This window comes from Gambusia affinis, linkage group LG02 (genome assembly GCF_019740435.1).
Source record: "Gambusia affinis linkage group LG02, SWU_Gaff_1.0, whole genome shotgun sequence".
Lineage (NCBI taxonomy): Eukaryota > Metazoa > Chordata > Actinopteri > Cyprinodontiformes > Poeciliidae > Gambusia > Gambusia affinis.
This window is the reverse complement of record NC_057869.1, coordinates 9,356,024-9,379,157: the sequence shown is the minus strand read 5'-3', so window position 1 is coordinate 9,379,157 and position 23,134 is coordinate 9,356,024. Positions and strand designations below refer to the sequence as shown.

Here is a 23,134-nt window from a genome sequence, read left to right as displayed (position 1 = left end):
CAGTGGGCCATCCACTGACTGATGAAAACATTTATATAACTAATATTTTTTTCTCAAACACAAATTGATTCAGGATAAAGAAGACATTGCCCCTCCTGTTATACAGTAGATGTGCTTAATGTGGGTAAATACAATATAGAAATAGAAAAGGTTAAAGTTTCTCTTCACTTAAAACATGTTTTTCACAGACTTCAATATGTTGAAGTCAGCTTTTACAGGTCAACACAAAACATTGCATAATTGTATAGTGGAAAGACAATGATGCAGTGTTTTGCTTATATGTTTTTCATAGATGTGCTTTTATAAATATACTTTTAAACAATTATATTGCAGCAAAATGTATCCTCAGCAGCGAATGAAACCCACATTTCCTTTCTGTGGCTTGTATCCAGATTGATACTACATAAAAGCCACAAACCAAGGTAAAAGGAGACTCTCCTGCATGAGAAAAAGAGAAACCTTGTCCTGTGTGGTCGCAATAATGAGGCAGAGGCCTCCATTTCAACAGCTGCCTTTTTGCTGCGGTTCCTTAATAATGTTGCTTTATGTATTTTATGAATTTATTTGATTCTGGAGGGAAATGGAGCCAAAGGAGTCCGCACTGTTTAATTTGATGTGCTGGATACCACATGCAGGCGTGTACACAGTGCATGTGTACTTCCAGTGTTATTCATTTTGCTGTGAATAAAGCCAGATGTTTCTATTTAATGGCATGGATGAACACCCTCCACCACTAAGTGCAGAGTTACCTCGCATCATCAGACGATGCACTGACCGCTGTGCTATTCGGTCCTCAGAGGGCATGAGTGGACAGAGTTCTCTCACACATATATAATGTCTTTTTATTATTTTTGGTACATGATCAAAGCCTGCAACAGGCAAGAACACATACATGGGTGATCCATACAGATTTCAGAAAACTGTAGCTTAAAATGCATGTAATTTATTATTAATTTATTTTTACATTTTTATGTTTCAGAACATTTGGCTCCAATTTACTCCTATTACTCAATAACTTTGGCCTTGATATATATTAATGCTGCTAAATGCTCACTATATATATCACAGCCTCTCGCCTCTCTTCTGCCTGGTTTACAATAATATTTGGGACATGTGTGCCAAATAAGATGCATTTTTCACAGCAGTGGTTAAAAAAATCACTTGGTGCAGTACACAGGAATCTACTGTTTCTTAACTGACATACCACAATTCTTTCTTGTGTGTGAACAGAAAGAAAACGAACAGAGTGCACTGGGTTAATCAGATTTCACCGTATTCAGTCAAAGGCAAAAGCCCATAACAAACTGACATCTCAAGCAATCAGGTTGTGATTGGATGTTTGCTTACAATAACAATAATAATGACTTGATAATTATTATGAATTAAAAAGATCTCTACTTATAGGTTTGTTTCTCAAAAAACATTTCTTCTTTTTTCCAGCAGACACTTTCATCCTCCACCTTCAGCAGCTTTTCCAAGATAAACATCGACAAGGCCTTTAGTCCGGCAAAACATTTCATTGAGATATTTCATCTAATAGCAAAGAAAACACAAGTGAATAATTGCCACTTGTTATTATGCTGATAATGTAATACCCATTAGCAAGAGCAATGTTACAAATTCTGTTTAGGAACACTTCAGACAATTATATTCCTCATCATTATGCACCATGATGAAGAATGGGTTTAACTTTTGACCATTTGTTTTTATTTGTTGATCTTGACCTGTAATGAGGCAGGTAAGGATTTGAAACGAAGACAAACTTTTATGAAGGTCCAGAGTTATTGTTTAAAAAGTCTTAGGGATGGTAATCCATATTGCTACATCAGTTAATCTGCATTTGTTAGCATCATAAATACTGGTGCCCAAACCATACTGCACATAAAACAACTCAAATGTCTGGTTTTAAACCAAAATACATCCTGAGGGTTTTACCAAAACACTGAGCAAATTATAATTATGTACACATTTTGTTGTAAATGGTTAAAATTGCTAATCTTTCTAATTTTAGAATTGATTATTAATTAATTGCAATTAATTAATTAAGTGCTAATTAAGTTATCTTTCCATTTGTCTAAATTAGATACTCTTTGTTTTCTATATATTTTTAAACATTTTTAATCTTAAAAATTCACAGTATCTTTATGAAATATGCTGAATAAATAAAGTTTAACTTAAGTCGTTTAATATTTTAACACTTGACGGTGTGATGCAAAATCCATTAGTCAACCGAGATTCTATTTTTCTTTTATTTATTTATTCATTTTCCACAAAGGGATTTTTTTAAAATATCTTATCTGTGTTGAGGGTTTTTTTTCCACAGCTATTTATCTTTTGTTCACATCTAGCGTCAAATTTGTGGAATCTGGTGAAATAAGATTATTTTAAAATGGAGTCTCTTTTTTTCACATCTTGGCATGTGTAGCCACCAGCATTACGCATTTTGACTGGATACTCGGTTGCCTGAAGTCTCTTCTTTGGAGGCAGGAATGTAAATCCAGAGGGATTAGTGGGAGCGCAATGGGCTGTGAAGCCTTCAGCGACTCTCCAAGGGGTCTGGCTCACTGCGTAAAGTTAGGAAACAGGGTCCGGACACACTACGCACTGATCCCGCAGTCTCTGTGCGAGTCACCTCTGCGGGACACTTGACCACGATTTCTGATATTTTGACTAGCACTACCTACGCGGGTCACTGACACATGAAAGTAGAGGAGTTTGGCGGGTGCTAAGTGTTACTTCAGCAGATCATCCTTCCCGCAGCGCAAAGAGGGACATGGGTCAAATTAATGGTGCGACTCTTCTACCGTTTGGGGCTATCTGTGCTGTTTTCCTGTGGGAATCTGGAGCCAGCTCTATCAGGACGACGATTTCAGTGGATACGTCAAGGTAAAGTGGCGAATTATTTGTATCTATAATCAACCTATTTAATTTATTTTTCAGCTAAAAATCACAGTACTTAAAAGAAAATTTCCCTCCCTGAAGTTAACAGTTTTTGAGGCTCAAAGTCTGGCAACATTCTTGGCAGAAAAGGTTAACCTTAATCTAATTTAAACTCCAAATAAGTACTTAACCCAAAGTTTAGCGCACGGATCCAGTTGCGTAATACAGTTTGTACTGCATTTTATTGGTTTTTGCTAGCAGGCTGTCAAAGAGGAGTCTCCTGGATGAACCACTGCGGCGCTTCTAATTTAATATGATTTCCGATGAGACGCAGAGAGCAAAACTCCTCGGGGTTATAGGTGTAGAGTTGCCAGCCAAGTGTTGCTTCTGCTTATATATAACTTGACGGATGTTATTCAGGTACCCAGTGGGAGCAGGTCAGGAGGTGAGGAGGTGGCTGTCAGTCAGATGCGACCCGCTGAACATCAAATTAAACCACTAACCCCGTATATGAGAATCTGGTAGACTGAAAGAAAGATGAAATATTTCAGGCAGGGGAGGTTGCATTTTTTGTTATTATTAAAATATGAGAATAAAGCTTGCATTTATATTTAGCACCCTGATTACTAACCTCTAAATAAATTATGTTGCAACAAACTACTTTGAATTGTCACCCTATGACTAAACAGAGTCTTCCTGTTAGTAATGTAACTTCATGGTTTGTGAAGGTGTCAGAGGTTTGTTCTTTGAGAATAAACAGCATCATAAAGATAAAGGCAAACACTGAACACTCAACAGACAACATTAGGCATTACTCATTGCCAGGACATGACTGCTTCAGTCTAACTTGTCTTAACTAAAGAGGCAACTTAAGACACATGATGACTCTGGGGGAGCAACAAGACAACTTAGACTTATTTGCCATGCTATTTTGAAAAAGCAACAAGAAGAAAGCTATTGCTGAAAGAAATCAATGAAAAATCCTGCTTAAAGGCTTTCACAAGTCATAGAGGACACAGAAAGAAATGCATTCAAAATGTTAAATGAGGTTGGCAACTGTAACCATCTCATTCTCCTGACTAAACAGAGTTGTGGCAGCATTGTGCTGTGGGAAATGTTTTTTGTCAGCAGGGAAAACAAGAAAAGAGGTATGAGTTGCTGAGAAGGTTTAATGGAGCAAAATACAGGTCAATCCTAAAGGAAAATATGCTAGAGGTGTCAGAAAATGAAACAGAGTTGGACATTGACCTTCCAGCACAATGAGCCTATACATAAAAACCTGAGCAACAATGCCTTTGATTAGGGCATTGTTCCCTTAATCAAAGGCAACAATGCCTTTGATTAAACATGCTCATCTCAGAATGGCCTAGTCAAAGTCAGTACCTTAATCCACTGGGAAATATGTGGGAAGGTATGTTATTTGATATTTACAGATGTTATTCTTTCAATCTGACTGAATTTGAGTTTTCTGCAACGCATGGGCAAAGATTTCTCTAGATGTGCACAGCTGAATGAGACATAGCAAAGGACTTTCAGCTAAAAACATGGCACAAAAGGGTGCCATGTTTTTAGCAAGATAGTGACTCAGGTGATGTCCGATTACACCAAGCTGTAAGTAAGTAATTTTAAATATTATTAAATGTAAAGCAATCCCAAAATAAATTTAAATTCAAGGCACCAACTAGTTAAATAAATGTAAAAAAGTTAAATATTGCTTAAAATACTTTAAAACCTAGCCTTCTTACAGTCAGTCTCTTAGTGGAAACTGGCCTTTACATAGGATAATGTTTAGCATATATGATCGCAGTGACATAAGCCTTTAAATGTATTAGACTAACAGGAAAAGAAAGTTACTTGATTTTACAGCTGCTGTGTATCGTATGAAAGCGAGTTGATGTATTTGTGGTGAACCAGACTGGCATTTTTATGGGATGAACTAATTAAATGTTTGTCCATTTAATGACAGAGTAATGTCATTAAACGGACTGTTGACAACTTCGCAGTCACCAAGTTCCCAGCTATGTATTCACTTTGTTCAATTTATAGCAACAAATATAAAATACTACTATGCAAAAGGTAAAAAATAGAATAAAATCTGAGTGCATTAAACTCAGTTTTTGAATATGTCAATGTTTTAAGGTCTTATGTCAAGAGGTCATAGTTCAAACTACAAAAGCGGAGCAAGTAATAAACTTGAATCTCTCCTGGACCTTTTGGGCTCAGCTTTCTCCATGTCTCCACTCACTGTTTACAAGGATTTATATTTTAGCACTGCTTTAAAACACCAGGGGTCAATAACATCCATTTTTCTTTTCTTGTGTTCTTCATTTCGTAGGATGGAATGTCCAGATAATAAAATCTTGACTGTGGAGTATCCCTGTGTCAGAGCTGAAGGGAAGAACGGCACTTGTTTCAGGTATGTGGTGTAACTTTTCTCTGTATTGCTGCTGACATTTCCTACTAACTTTACATGTCTAGACCTTAATACACATTTAGATTCAACGATTAAGCTCACTTTTGTTTCCCAGAGCAGTGATTTGCTCAAGGACAGTTTGGCTGAACAAGTGGCATTCGGTGTCTGTCGGGAGCACTCACTCTGATTTATTCCAGGGTTATGGAAAGGTTTCAGCAACCACTAACCCACCCTGCTGTGTCATTTCCACAACTTCACAACACATCCCTGACTGGAAACTCTAGTACTCTCTTGGGAGAAAAAAAATACTCATTTCCTGACAATGAATAATAATTTCTAGTGTCTGTAAATGTGTCATTATACATTACATGTTAGCCATTAGCAGCTACTCTTTACCTTGTCTCAGTTATGTTCATATTACTATTAAATAGAGGCATATTTTTAGCCTTTAGCACATTATATTTCCTTTCCTTGCCTTGATTCTTCCATCTGTGCTGGCTCTGAAACAGCAAAACAAAGCCTGGACTTAAATTTTCTCAGTTTATTTCCAGAACTAAAACATTTTGGGAAGGCATGTCCCTCAAGGGGTCAGAGCTGCATTCTAACCTAAAAAGCAGAAGTCTGACAAGAGAGAAAAGTTGTAGTTTTCAAACTTAATAAGATAAGAAACTAGGCCACAACAAAAAAAGCACCAAATCTGATGAAGTTGTTGAATTATTAGGAAAGAAGCTGGTTTCCAGGGAGTTTAAAAAAATTACAGGAAACTTAGAACGGTTTTAAAGTCTGGCCTTATAAAGCTCTTGGCCCCATTTTACCTCTTCGTTCCATATTAAACAGTTTCTAGGGTTTGACTTTGGCAGCTGTCATTTAATCACAGAACTTGAAGTAAATAAATCCTCCATTCTAAAATAAGTGAAGACATTATGCAATATTCAATGTAAAACAAGTTTTATTACCTTTAGCAGATTATATATCATGTATGACTATAAAATACTTTGGCTTAGATTGTGGTTGTTAGCCTAAGAAGATCATTGAATAAATAAGGCACCAGGTCTGGGGTGATGCCAGGCCATGCGATCTGTTTATTGTCAGATGTAGACCGTAACGGGCTCTGAGTCTTGTTTCATTTCTGGCTCAGGCAGAGATGTGTGGAGCTGGAGGAGTCCAATTAGATGAGGTTGTGTTTTCGTTGCCATGTTTTCTTTGTCTGCCATTCAAAACAGACCAAGATCAAATGGACTTTGTAGATGACTTCATGTTACACCAGATTGATATGTTACATGTGAATACAAATATGACTTTCTATTTCATTTTAGCCCAGCCAGAATTTTGCACTGATGCGCTGCCTCATAATTCTGTCTCATTAAATGGACTGCCAGCTTTCAAGACAAGTCTGAGATTCTTACTCCAATTTATCATTTTTATTGCAATCAATGGAACAACGTCTCTTCTGCTGAAAATGTTAAACTACCCCCACACTTGACTGTCCAACAAGAGGGACAGTGACAACAGATGGCGATTCACTTTTGGAATATGTCTGAGACAATAAGGACTTGATTTCTGGTAGTAGTAAAAGTAGAAACCTCACTTTTTCTGAAAAACAGTTTTTACAGAGAGACTCATGGATAAAACAAGAACAAACAAAGAAACAGTAATTTTTCATGAAAAGTAGCCAAACAGTAAAAACTAATTTCTCCAAGTAATACCGAATGAACAGCTTGTTAGGGACTTAGGTTGTTTTGTTTGTGTGATTATTTCCTTCTAGTTTGATTATTCTGTATTCCTTAGTTTTGGTTTTACTTTAATTCGGTCCTTCCTTATTGAATCTAGTCTATTATGTTCATTTCTTGTTTCTTGTTATTCTTTAGTGTTAGATTCATTCCTAGTTCCTTGTGTACTCTCCCTCGCCCTGTGCCTCTCTCTCTCTCTTTCTCTGTCTCTCTGTCTGTCCTTCTCTCTCCCCTCACACCTGCAGCCTGTTTCTAATCAGCCAGCTGTTTCTTATTCAGTAATCAACCTCCCCAGTATATATGCAACTCATTCTCAGTTCCTCCTTGCTGGCTCCCTCAACATCAGTGAGTCTGTGAAATATTTCTTCCTGTTCTGCTCTGGCTCCCTGTGCTTCTTGTGTCCTTGTTGTTTTTTCATTAAACATCTTTCAATGTGATCCATGCTCCCCACTCCAGTCTGCATTTTGGTCCAACTTCAAACTCAGACATCATAACACAAATAAGGTGCAATACAATTTTAATCTGATTTTACAAAAAATGTTAAACTCCAAGTCTCAAGTTAAAAAAATTTTGATAAATGCATCCTGATGTCACATTTGCAAATGTGAATGTTTGAGCTTTTCAACAAATTCTCAAAATTCTAAATGGATTTTTTATTTAAAAAATAGTAAAGACAGCAATATGAAAAAGAACAAAGCTTTTTACTAATCTGTAAATCTCACTGGTTTTCAAACTCAACCGGAAAATGTATGAAGTCATTCTCAGTACAACTCCCATATCCAGCAATAATATGTTTCTGATTCACTGTTTGCCCCAGTTTGAACAAGGATTTGCCAAAATCATCTCCCCTGCACTTAAACATCTCATCTTTTCCTGTTCGTGCTAATCAGCTTAACATTGGAGGTTCTCAGTGTTCATCATGGGTATTCTGGCTTCATCTTACAGTTCCAAAATATTACTGTTCGGATTATTCACTTCTCCAAATTGCCATTTGGTGTAAATGTAAACACACTAATATACTGTAAATTAGTATGTTAAAATTCTATTTTTGTCTTGTCATTACTTGATACACTTACATTTAGAGTGTATTTAGTAATGCTTCAGTTGCTTTGGCTGCAAGTGTTTTGGATTTCCACTTCAAAAGCAAACCATGCAGCTAACTTTGTGTGTATCTAAGAGTTACTGAAGTGTAGCTGTCTTCCAAACACTTATGGTGTGGTCTGAATTCACAAACTAACAGTTTAATCTTATGCTAGAGAAAAAAAATCTGTCTTTTATCCTTATATTACATCTATCGTTGTGTGGGGACTTGCAAGAGGGATTATACTTATTGGCTATGAGGTTTTTTGCCTTCAGCCAATATAAACTGCAAAACATTTGGAGAAACCTGAAGCTTGACAAACCTGCCAGGTATAGTTATGGTTTCTGACCTTCATGATTTTAAATTTGTACCTACAACGCTGCTGTGTTGAGACAGGTTTCACATTTTTTCTTCATTTTGGGGTTTTCTTTTTTATTTCTTTTTCTGGCATGAGACCCGTTTTGCATCAAAGTGGTAATGTGAGATTTTGGGGAAGGTTTTATTGAAGACGACATGTTCACACTCTTCCAAACAAACTGGTCTTAGTTGCAGAAAGATATGACGCAAATCATGGTTCTTAAACATGCATGATTGCTTTCAAGCAGAAATACTTCAGTTGTGAGTGCATCGTGTTGCGTAGTTTTAATGTTTTGTTTTTACCTTGTTTGCTTGCACTGAAACCCAGCTAATGTCTTAGAGGGAAAAGTAATTGAATTTTACATAAAACACTTCTGGCCAACAGGTTTTTGTGGGTTTGTACAAGGAGATTAGCACTGAAGGGCAAGCAAACTATCAAATATGCTTTGCATGAGTTTGAAAGAAGAACACACATCACCACATCACATTTATATTCTAAACAGTCAAGACGGTTGAATAAGTCCTATTTGTCTGCTAAGATATTGTGAGTTATGTGAATCCGATTAATTTGAACATTTCTCCTGTTTTACTCATGCTCAGTTCTCTGGTGGTCACATTCATGCCGTGACAGCCCTAACACACATATGTTTATCCAGACTCTAGCCTAAGTGATATTGAGTGTCTATAAGTCTGCATGTTTATGTGTGAATTATTTCAACATTGGTTGCGCTGCTGGCAGCTACAGCAAGTTTGTGATCAGAGTTAATTTACTGACTTCACTCTAAGCACTCTCAGCTGCAGAAGTCTGAAAGAAAACTGATGACCTCAACAAACTAAGCTTTCACTTGATTAACACGTTCTGGTTAAGAAACAATGCACGGCTCAGTTTTGTGGATAAAACCCACGAATGTGTGATCTGGCAATTGCTTAGACAAAAAATGGAAAATTTGAAAAAATGTTGTTTAGACAGATTCAATTTTAATGTGGTTTCATTTGTTCCCAACAGTTTTTATGCTGGACTTTAATTTGTTTTGCTCCAAACACTTCTAGTTTTTTTGTTTTTACAGGCTTCTAGTTGAGTTCAGTTTTATTTTAATATGTTGGGATTAAAGCCTTTGTTATGCTGCAAGTGTTTTTTTTTATTGTTTTTTTTTTTTTTTACCAAATCATGGAATGGTGTATCCTGTCTGTGGTCTCCCAAATTCTCTGTCCTTATTTAGCATCACAGGTAAAAGGTAAAACCCATCAGCCTAAGCAAAGCAGTGTACACCTTTCCATGATGGTGCATTTGCTGCTGCAGGACATTTGAGCACCAGACATAGGACAGACACATCACCCAAGATGTAGAAGAATTTCTTATTACTCCTAACATAGGACAACATTGTTGTAGAAGTTACTTTAAGATAGAACATCAACTTTGATCTCTTTTGCCTTGGGTTTTGATGTCTGGACGTTCTTTGATAGCAGGATATCAGAAGCATCTCTTCATTGCAAAAATAACAAACTCCAAAAACCAATGAACAGAAACTTTCCAAAATGTAGATCTCTGGACTTCTCTTGCAATAAGACATGGAAATCTGCCTGAACTTTGTGAACAATCAGCTGATCAATCAACCAGGGACATGGCATTATACATACAGAAAATAAATTGACCAAAGTGGATATAGTATATTACCAAATTTAGATTTCTTTTCTCTCACAAGAGAGACACAGCTTGTGAAAATTCATGGTCAATGTCTCTCAGCAGTTGCAAAACGACAACACAACACCATCAAAGTTAACCACTTTATTACTTAAACAAACAGCTTAACAAAGGCTCATTTTGACTAAATCATAACATGCAGCTGGCAAACTGAGAGGGGGAGACATAGCAAAGTGTGTTCCTAAGTGAATATTCCAAATTTAAAGATTGATTGTAAATAAATGTTTCCGATGAAAATAACCAGCACTCCAAAATATTATTTTCCTATTAGACAAAGCTGAATTTTTTTTTTCCTCCTCTCCAGGGGGTCTTTTTGTGGGTTCTAGCGTCCCTTATATGAATGTAGGCTGACAGTAAAGGGGGAAGGAGAGGGGAGAAGACATGCAGTAAATGTTGTCAGGTCCAGGAATCAAACCCGTGTCTGCCGTGTCAAGGACTCAAGACCTCCAAATGTGGGTCGCGCTACCCCCACCCCACCACAGCACATCTGGCAAAGCTGAATTCTATCAAAGAGACTGGTTTCAAGATAGAAAGCTTGCAAAATTAATTAGATGAAGAAACAAATTGCATAATGCAATATTAGTAACAACTACATGAGGAAAGTGTTGCTCACTACAACTAATTGTTTCCTGAAGAAAGAGCTGAAACACTTGTTCTTATCAAGAATAGTTTGATTTTGTCAATGGGATTGATTCCATGATACAAGGCTTGTTAAATTACTTGGAAGAACAAGAACAAAGAAAAAAGAGTTTGGCAAGAACTTTGGCGCTGCAATCCAAGGAAATGTTTCTTGAATTTTTCTCCAAGAACCCTTCAAGGCTGAGTCATGCAGACTTTGGACATTTTGCCTGGAGTTTAGAATCTGAACAATCTTTGCAGAGGTCTTATATCATTTTACTGTTGGCCACTTTCTTGCATACATTCCCTAAAATTTATCTGATCGTTTTCTGCAAAACAGCTTCCCTGTTTTATTGTCACTCTCTTTGTTGTGCATAAATATAGCTCTGTTTAACTTCACTACAGTATTTTCATTGTCACAAGGCTCTATGACTTCCAACAATTGACGCAAAGGATCTAGAAATAACCGCAAAAATAAGTATTCTTTTCCAACCTGATGTTTCAACCTAAACTTAGCCCCTGTAGAAATGTTCTGCTGAATGTATTTGATTATGGAATGCAGTTTTAGAAAGGACATCAGACATAAAACCAGACAGGTATTTCTCCTGTTTTTATTCTCGTTGCTATAAAACAGAGCTTTAATATTCAAGTTAGTGAGGGTTTATCACTACTGTCTTCTTTGAATCATTTTAGAACTTGTGTAAGACTCACCCTGGGGATTAAATGCACATTTTACGGGGCATTTGCTTACATTTTCTTAGACAAACTTAAACTGCATTCTGTTTCACTTTTCAAAATAGTTTTCTGCTTTTATTTACGAGAATAAAGATGCATTGTGAAAATCTTTCTGTCATTAAAAAAAGATCTCTACCAATTATTTCCCATGCATTATGTGGTCTTAATGTCAGTGAGAATTTTTTGTGTTGCCTACTCCATAAAATTTTGTTGAAGTGATTGCACTAATGTTTAGCATTACTCATTCTTATGATCATCTAAGCTTCTATCAAGTTGTACTTATTTGCTTTCATCTTTTCTGAAAATAATCAAAAATCTAGTGAGCAAAATGTGTGTAAGCCTTATGAAGAACTTTGTGCTTCCCAAATAAGACATTTTATGTAGAAACTGCCAAGAAGATCAAGAAAAAATCCTCACGAGAACCCCTAAGGTCATGCCACTTTATTTAATGTCCTTAAAGTTTAGAATGATTCCTTTACTCTACTAAAAAAGATCTGATGAAAACCTCAAAATTCCTGGAAGCTCTTACAGGAAAGTCCAAGTACAATCACCCCTCTTACTTCACTCAGAAACATCTTAAGTGTTCATTACTGAAACCTGACTAAGACTGACTCTACTCCAGGCCTGGACTCCATCTCGACCTGCACTCTATGGCTCCCGTCTCCCTGGCTGGACTCTGTGTGGCTCCAGTAAGACAGAAGCCAGACTTCTGCCTTGTAGCTTGAGCATTAATTCTGGGGTTGAGGTCAGGTCAGGTGTAGGCTCATGTCCAGGATGTTTCAGACATGCTCAACTTTAGCAGGGTTGGGTAGTAACTAGTTGCATTCACTTAGTTACTTTTACTTGAGTGACTTTTGGCAAAAATAATTGCTTTTAGGCGTCATCTTATGCTGTACTTTTTAATTTTACTTAAGTCATTTTATTGTGAAGTATAGCTACTCTTACTTGAGTAAAATTTCTGGATAATTTAACCACTGTGAGTAATTTAAACAAATCAGGAACAAGCTTATTTTATTTTTAAATTAATCAGACACACACCTGCAAGTAGTGATCAGAAGGAATGTTCTTTGCATGGCAGAAAAGTAAGTCTGACACGGAAAGTTTGTAACAAACTGTGTGGCTTTAGAATGGTGAGAAATGCTTTGTCATATCGTCCATCTGGATTGACTGCTTCTTATTTAAGTCTGGATTGAAATGATGGTGGTTGTTTGAAAGGCAGAAAGGAACTACAGCCTATTGTAATGAAGGGTTGATGATGTTTGTGAAGATTGCAGAAAAAAGGTTGGCCCACAACCTGCTGCTGCCTTCATCCCAGACCTTACAATATGCACAAATCAGTACATGTTGTACATGGGCATAATTTGTTATGTAGCAAACACCAACATGAGGAAGAACTTGGCCAGCCAAACATTTTTGTAGGAGTTGATGAAGGCAGAGGATATTTCTTAAAAATGTAAAAATAAAACAGATGTTCCAGCAGTACTTCAATTAAATGTCATTTTATTGAAGTACTGTTTTGTTATTCGTAATATCAGTTTCCCTCCAATGACAGAGTTAAACAGTGATTGAATCATTTAGAAAATTGTAAAATTTACTTTAAAAACTGAGAATTTGAATAAGCATATACTTATTTCTTTCACATTATCCTGCAACTGTTACCAAAGAAAACACAAAAACAAAGAAAATACAGTGGTGATAGATGATGAGAAAAAGTTTTTAGTCTGTCTCTCCCAGTAATGGATTTCCTTGATATTTATAGGTTCCAACAAGTAGGTTTTCATCCAATTTTGGGAGTTTAGGTTGCCAATTGGTGCCCATGCCAAACACAAAATGGTATTCAGTTTAAACAAAAGAAATATAAAGTGAACACAGATGAAGATAATAGTTAAGGATAGCTGAGAACTTAGCAGCTTCAGGAGACTGTGTGAAAATAGCAGAGCAGGATAACAGACTCAAAAGTTGGCAAGCAAAGCAGCAGAACTAAATCAAATTGGGAGACTGCCAACTGGCAGGCAGGTTGAAAGCAGACATGCAACTCAAGGTAGACTCAGTTTTTCAAAGGGAAAGACACAAGAAAGATAGCAAACCTACATAATGGAAGCTCCTAGGATTAGTTCTACAGTGACAGACAGGAGTATCTGGGTCGACTGCATTGCTGTCCAAATGCATACCAGACATGTATCTGTTTAGCAGGTACATTGGACGTCAGCCACTACCCACACCAGAAATCCTGCTCAGTTCAAGAGGGGGAGAATAATCTGCACTTTATTCTTTATAGGCTTTCAGTGGGATTCAGGTCACAAACGTTTGGTGGTCAATCAAAAGCAGTGACATCTTGGTCATCATAGCAGCTTTTGATACCTTTGGTAGTGTGGACAGGTGCCAGGTCTTGCTTGAAAACAAAGTCAAATACTCCATGAAGTTTATCGGCAGAAGAATGCATTAAGTGGTCTAACATTTTCTGGTAGATGTCTGAGTTTACTGTGGACTTCATAGGACGTAATACTATCAGATGACATGGCAACCTAAACCATCAGTAACTGTGGAAACGTCACACTGGACTTCAAGCAACTTGCAATTGGTGCCTCTCCACTAGTCCTCCTGACTCTGACACCTTGATATTCAAATACATGCAAACTTTTCTTTCATCTGTAAAGAGGACTTTGAACCAGCCCTTCTGTAGGAGTCATCTGTTCATAATGGCTCTTGAGGCACTGACACCGACCCTCAACTTGAATGGATTTTGCTTGACAAACCTTTCAAACCTTCAGTTGTCTTGACTTAATATTTAGTTAACATCTGTCCCAACAACATAAATCTTTTGATTTGGGAAATAGTCCAGCAGTTTTTTTTTTATTGTATACAGTTATCATGCCAAGATTAAATATCTAAGTTTCTTGATAGAAACTCCAGTTGACTTCCTCTTCACATGATGTTATTCTGTTCTCTCACACATTTGCTCACCTAAGTTTCATCGGCTTCCAATTTCTGGGATATCTAAAACAAGAACAGACAACAGCAGATCACTTTTGCCACGTGAGAGTGAAACAACAGCAACAAACTTGCTTTATTCAGACCGCTTACCAAGATCTATAGCAGTGATGTAAACACCAAAGCTTGGGGATTGTAGTGAAGAATGAGAAACAGGCAGAATAAATCAGAATAGTGTGATTCATCTGCTTGTGATTGTGGAAAGCTTTTTGCTTTCTGTAGCAGGTGATGAGAAGCAGACGTTTATATGCATTTGTGTGTGTTCATGTCCACATGTGTTCTCTCTTCCGTCTGCTACACGTTGCATGTGTGGCTCATAGGCTGCAGGGCTGAAAATGCAAAGTCTGCTGGGATCTGAAGTCAGAGTTCCTCCCTCTTACAGGCCATAAAACAATCCATTATATCGCCTCTGTTAGTTTTTTTTTCCCACACAGTTTTACCTTCCATGGATTGAAAGGATTAGCTGTAATAAGATATTTGGGAATTGAATTGCAATAAAATAAAATTAGACTTTCCATTGTTTACATGTTTTTTATTTATTCCTTTTTTGGCAGGTTTTCTTAAATCTTAATTTAAAATGTTTTTCTCTCTACAAATTCCATCACCTACCAGTTTGCCCCATTATATTTGTAGCGTGTCCATGGATGGCTATGCCACTGTGAACAAATCACTGCCTGTTGTCTTTTATTGGACCAAATAGCTGCCAGCTTTTTCGTAATCTCAAAGACTTAATCCTTACAAAAATATGGAATTGGGCTGTATTGCAGAAAACAAGTAAAAATAGTCAGTTTTTTTTGCCGCTGAAGCACCAAATTTCCTGTGATGTTCTTGACGTGCTGCTTTATTGAAGTGCACATTGGTGCATTTATGTTCGCATCATTTTTCTCTGGGAAAGGTATTGCTGTAGACTCCACCAAATAGTCCTCGATAAACTAACTTTATCTTACAGTTTTCTAAGATATTACAAAGCTGGTCCTAAATGCTGCATCCCTGGAAGAGTGGAGCTTTGTAAACCATCCTTGTTTCTTTCTCAGTTTAACAAGCAAGACTTCATCTGTCAGATTCTTTATTTCTCTCTGTGTTTATGCTGATAATGGTGTCAAATGATCTTTTTTAATATTAGCTTGCATATCTAAGTAACACATTTACTGGGGTGCAATGATGATGTCAAGAAAGCAATAATAACCTTCAAAATAAAAGCCTTAGAATTTTGTGCACCCATAGCAAATTAAGGAAATTTACACTGAAGATATAACATGCTGAAGTTTGCTTAAAATTTGCTGCAAAACATTTGGACAAGCCACTAATATAGTGGAAGAAGACAGACTGTTCTGATAAAACCAGATGTGAACTTTGTGTTTAGAGGAGTTACACTGAATGTCACCCAAATATAACATATCGAGAGTAAAGTTTGAAGGTCAGCACATCAAGGTATGGATGTGTTCTTTTTTTTCTCCCCTCCAGGGGGTCTTTTGTGGGCTCTAGTGTCCCTTTTATGAAAGTAGGCTGACAGGAAACGGGGGAAGATATACGGTACATGGGAATCAAACCTGTGAAGGCTGCATTGAGGACTCAAGGCCTCCAAATGTGGGCCGCGCTTTCCCCTATGCCACCACAGTAAGCCTAAGGTATGGATGTGTTCTTACAAGAGAAGTATACTGGCAGTCATGTTGTAATTATAAGAAAAATGGATGGAAAAATTTGTGAGAAGCGCTTGATGAAAAACTGAGGAGAAAAGCGTGGTTGATTTGGACATGCCAGGGAAGCGCGACCCATTTATGGAGGCTCTAATCCTTGATGTGGCCATCGCAGGTTCCAGACTGTTGACCTTTGGCACATGTCTTCCCTCTCTCTCCCAACCTGTTTTCCTGTCTTAAAATTGATAGATAAATGCTACTAGAGCCAACAAAACCTTAAAAAAAATCTAGTTTCGATTTATCACAAACACAGTTATCCGGAAAAACCTTAAATTGGTTTCAGGAAAGGAAATTAAAACTGCTAGAACAAGTTGACAGAACCTTCAGTATTTGAAACAGTTTGTGATAAATACATGGTAAAAATCACACCTTACCAACACTTTGACATGTTTTAAAGTTTCATAGGTTCACTGAGTATTTAATGCATATTGCATGTGTCATTCTAATCTATAGAGTAATTTCTTTTTAATTCATTGTATATGTGAACTACTTGGGGTCGTTACCAACATCTGGTGTGAATTTAAGTCCATTAGAAATATTTGAGAAAACCATTGACATGCTCAATACTTAGTTTCTACACTTTAGATCTGACATGCATCAACACTGATATAATTAGTGATAGTTACTGGACCAACAAAAACAATAGAAATAGTCCGACTCAGGTCTGAAACAACCTGGTTTCATTTTCCTACGAAACAAAGAACAGATGCAGCAATGAATATACATCCTCCAACAGATGTTTGAAGGCTGTTCACCTAGCTATTTGTACAATGCTACAATGTGTGGATGTCTGGACTGAATATTGCTACATTCGACTTCAGCCTGCTTGTGTGCACAGGTGCAGATAAATGAGATCACCTTTACATGGTTGTAAACCTGCGTTCACAGGGATAAAAATGCTGCCAAATACTGTCTTAGTTTGTGGATGTCTGGTTGCAGTGAGTGGGACCAAATTTGATAAACTGTAAACATATGTGCACTTTTATGCTTTTCGCAAATGATATACCAACATGTGTGTTCTAGACGTTCAGTTTCACCTGCCAGCAGTCTACTGTTGATCCATCTGACGGGACGTCAGAGAGGCACTGACAGCTCTGAGTTTGGTTCAGCTCTCCTGGCCTCAAACTGTTGTTTTACTGTTGTGTGAAAGCTCTTGAGTGGAAACTCATAGTCATTCAAACACAATGCACTTAAAGATTGTTTACATTCCACTGGGCATCTTGGCATCTTTTTTTGCACCATCTCTCTTCTATTATCCTTTTCTCTCTCTCTCTTTCTCTCTGTATACTTTGGATTGTGATCGGTAAACTTCAAGCTGTGGAAACCCTAACAAGCCTGTTTTTCTCACACTTGGTCTTGACACAAGATTTCTTTTAGCCATGTTAAACTCCATTCACAGTTTAGGTCTTTCCCCTGAATTTAACAAGGTTCTTCGTCTTTGTTCTCTGAGAAGACATTTATGAGGCCTTTGCTTTGAGCTTCCTGTGTTTAATAGTTTTTTAATTGTCTTCGTAGAACTGCAGACCCAAATTCAGACCTCCCCAGCAACTTTAGAATTGTTGTCCATCTTTTTTTGATTAGTGCACACCTGAAGACCCCTCTGGACAAGTACATTTAATGTTTTTGAAAATAATCTGCTACAGATTAGTTCTTTCCAACCCTTTTATGGCTTTGCTGTCACTGTCGGTTACTCGGGAAAACAAATCACCAGCCAATTGATAACAGACTGGAACTGTATTGTCGTCTCAAGTATTGTCTGATGTCGACAAGCACTGCCGGGAGCATGTGCCTGCATATATGAAGCTCTGCTTCATGTAACAGAACCGAAATATGAGAACAGGGGTCGTAGTTTGGCACTGAATAACCAGGGAGTTAAAGATGAAAACAGCTATAAATCTTGCAATACCTCCAGGATTTCGCAACATCAATGCCGAAGTGAGACCATTTACAAGAACTGGAAAACCTTCCAGGTCTTATCGGTCCATCACTTTGAGCATTAGCTACATTTTGTAGTAGAAATGTTTGCCAGAGTTTGTTTTTTTTTCTCGTCTTTCATGAAAACTCACAAACCCTCATAAGTGATCTCTCATTAGTTTGACTTAATTTCACTCACCCTGGTATAACCTTCTGTCCCAGTTTCCCCCCGGCTGGATGGAGCACAGTCACTGTCACTCACATTTTAATGTGAAACGCTTTGCTGGTCCATAACAGGATTTTTATTCGTTTACTCATGCCAATATGCTCTTCCAAAAAATCCTGCCGTGCCTGACGATGGAAACACATTGCTCTAACACACAGCTATCAGACTTTAAACTCTGGCTTCCCAGATTATTTTATAGGGCCTTGCAAAACTATTTAACATTTGTTGTCATCCTACAACCAGAAACTGTCATGTATTTCATTGGGATTTTATGTAATATACTAAAGCAAAATGCTGCATGATTTTGTTGTGGAAAGGGTAAAGGGCAAAGGATTTCAAATTAACGTCTGAAAAGCATACTGTGACTTCACATTTAGTGCTCAGTCTGTAGAACCTCCTTTCACTGCAGCTACAGCTGGAAATATTTGGGCAAAGTCTCTACCAGATTGGCTCAGATAGGGACTGAAATGTTTGATCATTCTTTGGCAAAATATTTCAAACAGACTTGGATAGGATGGAGAGTTTCTGTGAGCATCAGTTTACAAGTCTTGCCACAGGTTTTGGTCAGGACTTTGACCAACTCACAGATATGCTTTGATCTCAGCCGGGTGTTTGTTTAGGGTTTTCCTGATGAAAAGTGAACCCCCACCCCTGCCTTAAATATTTTGTAGTTTTTCTTCCAGGATTACCTTGTATTTAGCTCCATGTCTTCTCAGTTCTGACCAGTTTCCCTGCCAATACTGAAGAAAGGTATCACCACAGCATGACGTTACAACCATCCATGCTTTGAGGACGATGTTTTTAGAGGATGAGCTGTGTTACTTGCTCTCCACACAGCTGTTTGGACGTCCTTGCACATTAGTTTAGATGAATGACCATGTCTTGTAGGTTTATAGTTGTTCCCCACTGTTTCTGTTTTGGATGATGAATTGAACTTCACTGTCTGACAAAGCTTGAGCAGGAAGGCGTCGTGCTCCAGGTTCTCATCAGACAGGTAAAACTCAATCTGAGTGACCAGCTTTTGGATGAGCTCCGTATCTGGAGGCTGCCAGCTCTCCTCCTCCAACTCCCCTCCACTGGTGCCGGCACCACTGTGTGTGGGAAGAGAACATGGATCACAGTCAGGAGAGACTTGCTGAGTGCTGTGAAATCTAAGCATTTCTTGTTTTAGAATAAGCACCAACATTAAAACTGTTGCACGTTTTTGCTATTTTCTTTAAGACTATAAGCCACAGGCTCAAATGGCTGGCAGAGATGCAGCCTCATCCTGATATTTCTCTACAAATCACCAATGACTCCCTGCTTCCCCCTCCTACTTTCTGATTTTTCTTTACAGCCATCAACAAGCTGGGTCTCAGCGCCAGATCTTGTGTCCAACCAAGCCTTGAAACTGCCAAGGGCTCTCCATCTTGAAGGGCGCAGAGTCACAGAATGGCTCACCACATCAGCCTCGCAATTTTAAAAAGCCACATTAACATCTTCATTTTGTTATCTATTAAAACAGATGATTTATTTTTGACTTTGCAGACTCTCAACTAAAATCATCCTAATCATCTTAATATTCTGTTTGAGAGGTTTGGGTTTCACAGTACAGAAACCCCCTGATCAAATTAATAAACGAGCTGATATCAAACTCTGAACCACACTTCTGCTTGTGTGACAGTTTTTGATTCACACATTCTCACGATATTCTCACAAGAAAATTTGAATAAATTTGTTTTTTTTTTATATACCTGGTTTAAATTGTAGCCATCAGATTGTTTTCAGCAGGTACAGTTAAGACGTTTCACATTTCAATCCTTAATTGTTAGATTGATTCATCATCAGTTCAAAATAATTACAAACCATCCTGAGCATCCTCTGTATGAAACTATAAGACAACTCCCTGCATGACCTGTCTGCTGTATCTACATGATGCTGTTTGTTTACTAATGTTCTCTAACAAACCTCTGAGGTCTTAATAGAACAGCTGAGTTTATAGTGGGATTACATAACACACAGGGGGATTTATTTACAAATTGTGTAATACTTAAAAGTAATTAGTGGCACACTTTTTTTTTACAAGAAATCTTGTAAGCTTCTTTATAAAGTCTCGCCTCTTTACAATGCTATATTGTGTTGAAGTTGTCACATAAAATCCCAACAAAATAAACTAAAGTTTTTCCTTTTTTGCACAAAATGTAAATGTTGAAGTTTAAATTAGCTTACAAGGCTTTTTGTCCCTATTATAAAACATTATAGTTCTCAATGTTAGAAAAATGCATTTTGCTTTGTAAAAGCATCTCTGATCATCACACTTGCACCAAAGGTGATTGTATCCTGTTGCTGCAGTTAGATTTACTTAAATCTTTACTTAATAATGTAATAGTTCATTGGAGCTTCAGCCTTTGAATAGCTGTATAAGTGATATATCTGTACTTTATTTGAAAGTTATGCATTTCAAACATTATGTGTTTACAAACTGGTTGTTGACTTGGACAGGGTGGATCATTCTCACAGGGTCATATATGCCAAATTTCTGCAGAGACATTGAGTCTGGACAGGGTCACAAAGGCCAAAGACCACAAGGAGAGCTGTGTCAGTATCCTAAACCCCACAATAACATTTTCAGTCCTTTTCACCTTCTTCATAACAACAATGATTGCACAAGGATAGTTCTAATGTAAAGTCCATCTAGCTAAATCTAAATGCTCGTACGGATTTTTGTGGTTCCTATAAAGAGAAGTAAAACTGGGGGGAATGTTCATGATGCAATCCTTCAGCACAATTCTTCCTTCATGTTCCAAGTAAGCCAATAAATGTTCTGCTTGCATATTACCAGAGTTTCTTTTTCCAGCCCTAAAACCACAACAGTTTAATAAACCACTACATTTAGTGAAAACAAATCGCTGTTTTAGGGAAATCTGGTAAGCATTTCTCAGAAAATCAAGCTTGAAATAAAATACACGATCGCTAGCATCACAATAAAGTGCTGGGAAACTGCATCATTCTCAGTCATCTGCATTGTTTGGTGATATGGTTTGTGGTGTCTGAGGTCTGGTGTGAGACGGCACAACCCTCAAAAATAATAATAATAATTTTAAAAAAGTTGGAAAACAATGGGGCCCATCGTGTTCAAACACTTTTATGTTCATGACTTGCATATTGAGGCCTGAACATACAGAAATGAAAACTTTCTACAAGGCTGGGAGAGATGGTGTTGCAATTTTGGAGTGTTGAGGCGAAGCAGAGAGCAGGACGAATGCAGGTTGGATTGTGTTCTGGTCAAAGTGGTGCAGGCCTCATTTGATGAGCTACCAGTCAAAGCTTCCTCTGTTAGGTGGCAGGTCTGATGCTTCCCCTGAGGCCTGGGCCCTGGAAGTGGACTGGCAGAGCAAATAAACAGAGAGGAGGCGCTCACACTCAACACCTTAACACATGTATACTAACACAAGTTAAAAAGAACACACATGTATGCCTCTAGAACTGACCTGCTGCTGTGCTAACACCTTATCATCTTTAGGAAGAATTTGCTGTAAAATTTTTGCAGAGTTTCAACAAAAACGAAACCTGAGATATAGCAAAGAAGAGATTCTATCATTAGAGTATTTTAAGATGGATGTCAAACATACTGAATTTCTTGCTTCTATTGTGAAACTAAAGGGAGGTAAAAGTATAAATAATGGTCTTCTAAACATGCTTTGAGTGAGAACTGTGAAAACAGTTGAGACACCTTATAAACTTCTCTCACCTCACAACTAGCAGAAAATGAGCAACGTGTCGAAAAGACGTAAACAAAAACTGTTTGTGTATGAAACAAATACTGACTTCAAAAAAGGAACATGAAAACGTGGCTCTCCTCCAAAACCCCGTCTTATTTGTCTCCCTCATGCTAATGTGTTTTAGTGTAATGCATCACCCCACAACCATGCACAGTGCAATACGGCGAGCCAAGTTTTACAGCTCTCTTCATCTGCAAAGGTTTTTAAACAAATAAATCACTTACATATCGGCTGATGGATACAGCATGCCCTAACTGTAACACGTATGAGCTTCATTAGTTAGATACATCCATCAAAGTGGCACACACATGGCTGGGCCCTTGTCCTGGTATGTCAAGAGGCCGTTGACCTCCACTGAGCTCCACTTCCTGTGTTCCTCCCACGGCAGTCCCACAAGGGAATGCTGTGAGCTCACAACAACCGTCATCCCTGAATCAAAAACCATCCTCCTCCTCATGCCAGTATCCTCTACTTCCTTTCATAGTTTTATTTCTCTTTCCTCTTCATCTAAACATCCATATTAGATAAGCTTCCATCTCTGCTGCTTAATGGGTCAGCCACTTAAAGGCATTGTATAAAAAGGTTAGTGATGTTTAAGCAGAAGATAGTTGCTCTTCTTGTTTTTTTAAATCAGGCAGGTCAAAATTAAAAAGTAATTTTGGAGTTTTGTATATTTTGATCTGTTGTTGGACTCCTCATATCCACCTTCAACTAGTTTAACTGGATTTTTCCTCTGGCCAAAGTTAAAGTTGGGGCCAGGATTAAACAATTTTTTCAGACAAAGAACCAGCGCTAAAACCAAACACTAGAACCCAGTTAGTATAACCGGCTTAGTATAAAAACAAAAGTGGAGACTGCTTGAAATAACAAGTGATTTTAAAATGGAAAACTGATAATTAGGTCTTTCAGAGGGCTATTGATCTTAAACATATGGTCAAATTCACCAACACATAATCAGACTTCTTCCATAGTCAGCCAGGCCTGCCTACCGTAATCCTACAGAAAATCTGTGGGGTGAGAAGTAGAAAG

General features: G+C 37.7%; 1 protein-coding gene across 1 annotated transcript in view; it reads left to right on the top strand.

Moving 5' to 3' along the window:
- The first annotated feature begins 2,520 nt into the window (after nucleotides 1–2,520).
- The window catches only part of LOC122824960 (collagen and calcium-binding EGF domain-containing protein 1-like), a 33,296-nt gene continuing 12,682 nt past the window's right edge, over nucleotides 2,521–23,134 (top strand). The window contains exons 1-2 of the mRNA XM_044105932.1: nucleotides 2,521–2,886; nucleotides 5,216–5,296. Coding sequence (XP_043961867.1) covers nucleotides 2,774–2,886; nucleotides 5,216–5,296 — 194 coding nt within the window. The 5' untranslated portion in view covers nucleotides 2,521–2,773. The remainder of the gene's footprint in view (nucleotides 2,887–5,215; nucleotides 5,297–23,134) is intronic.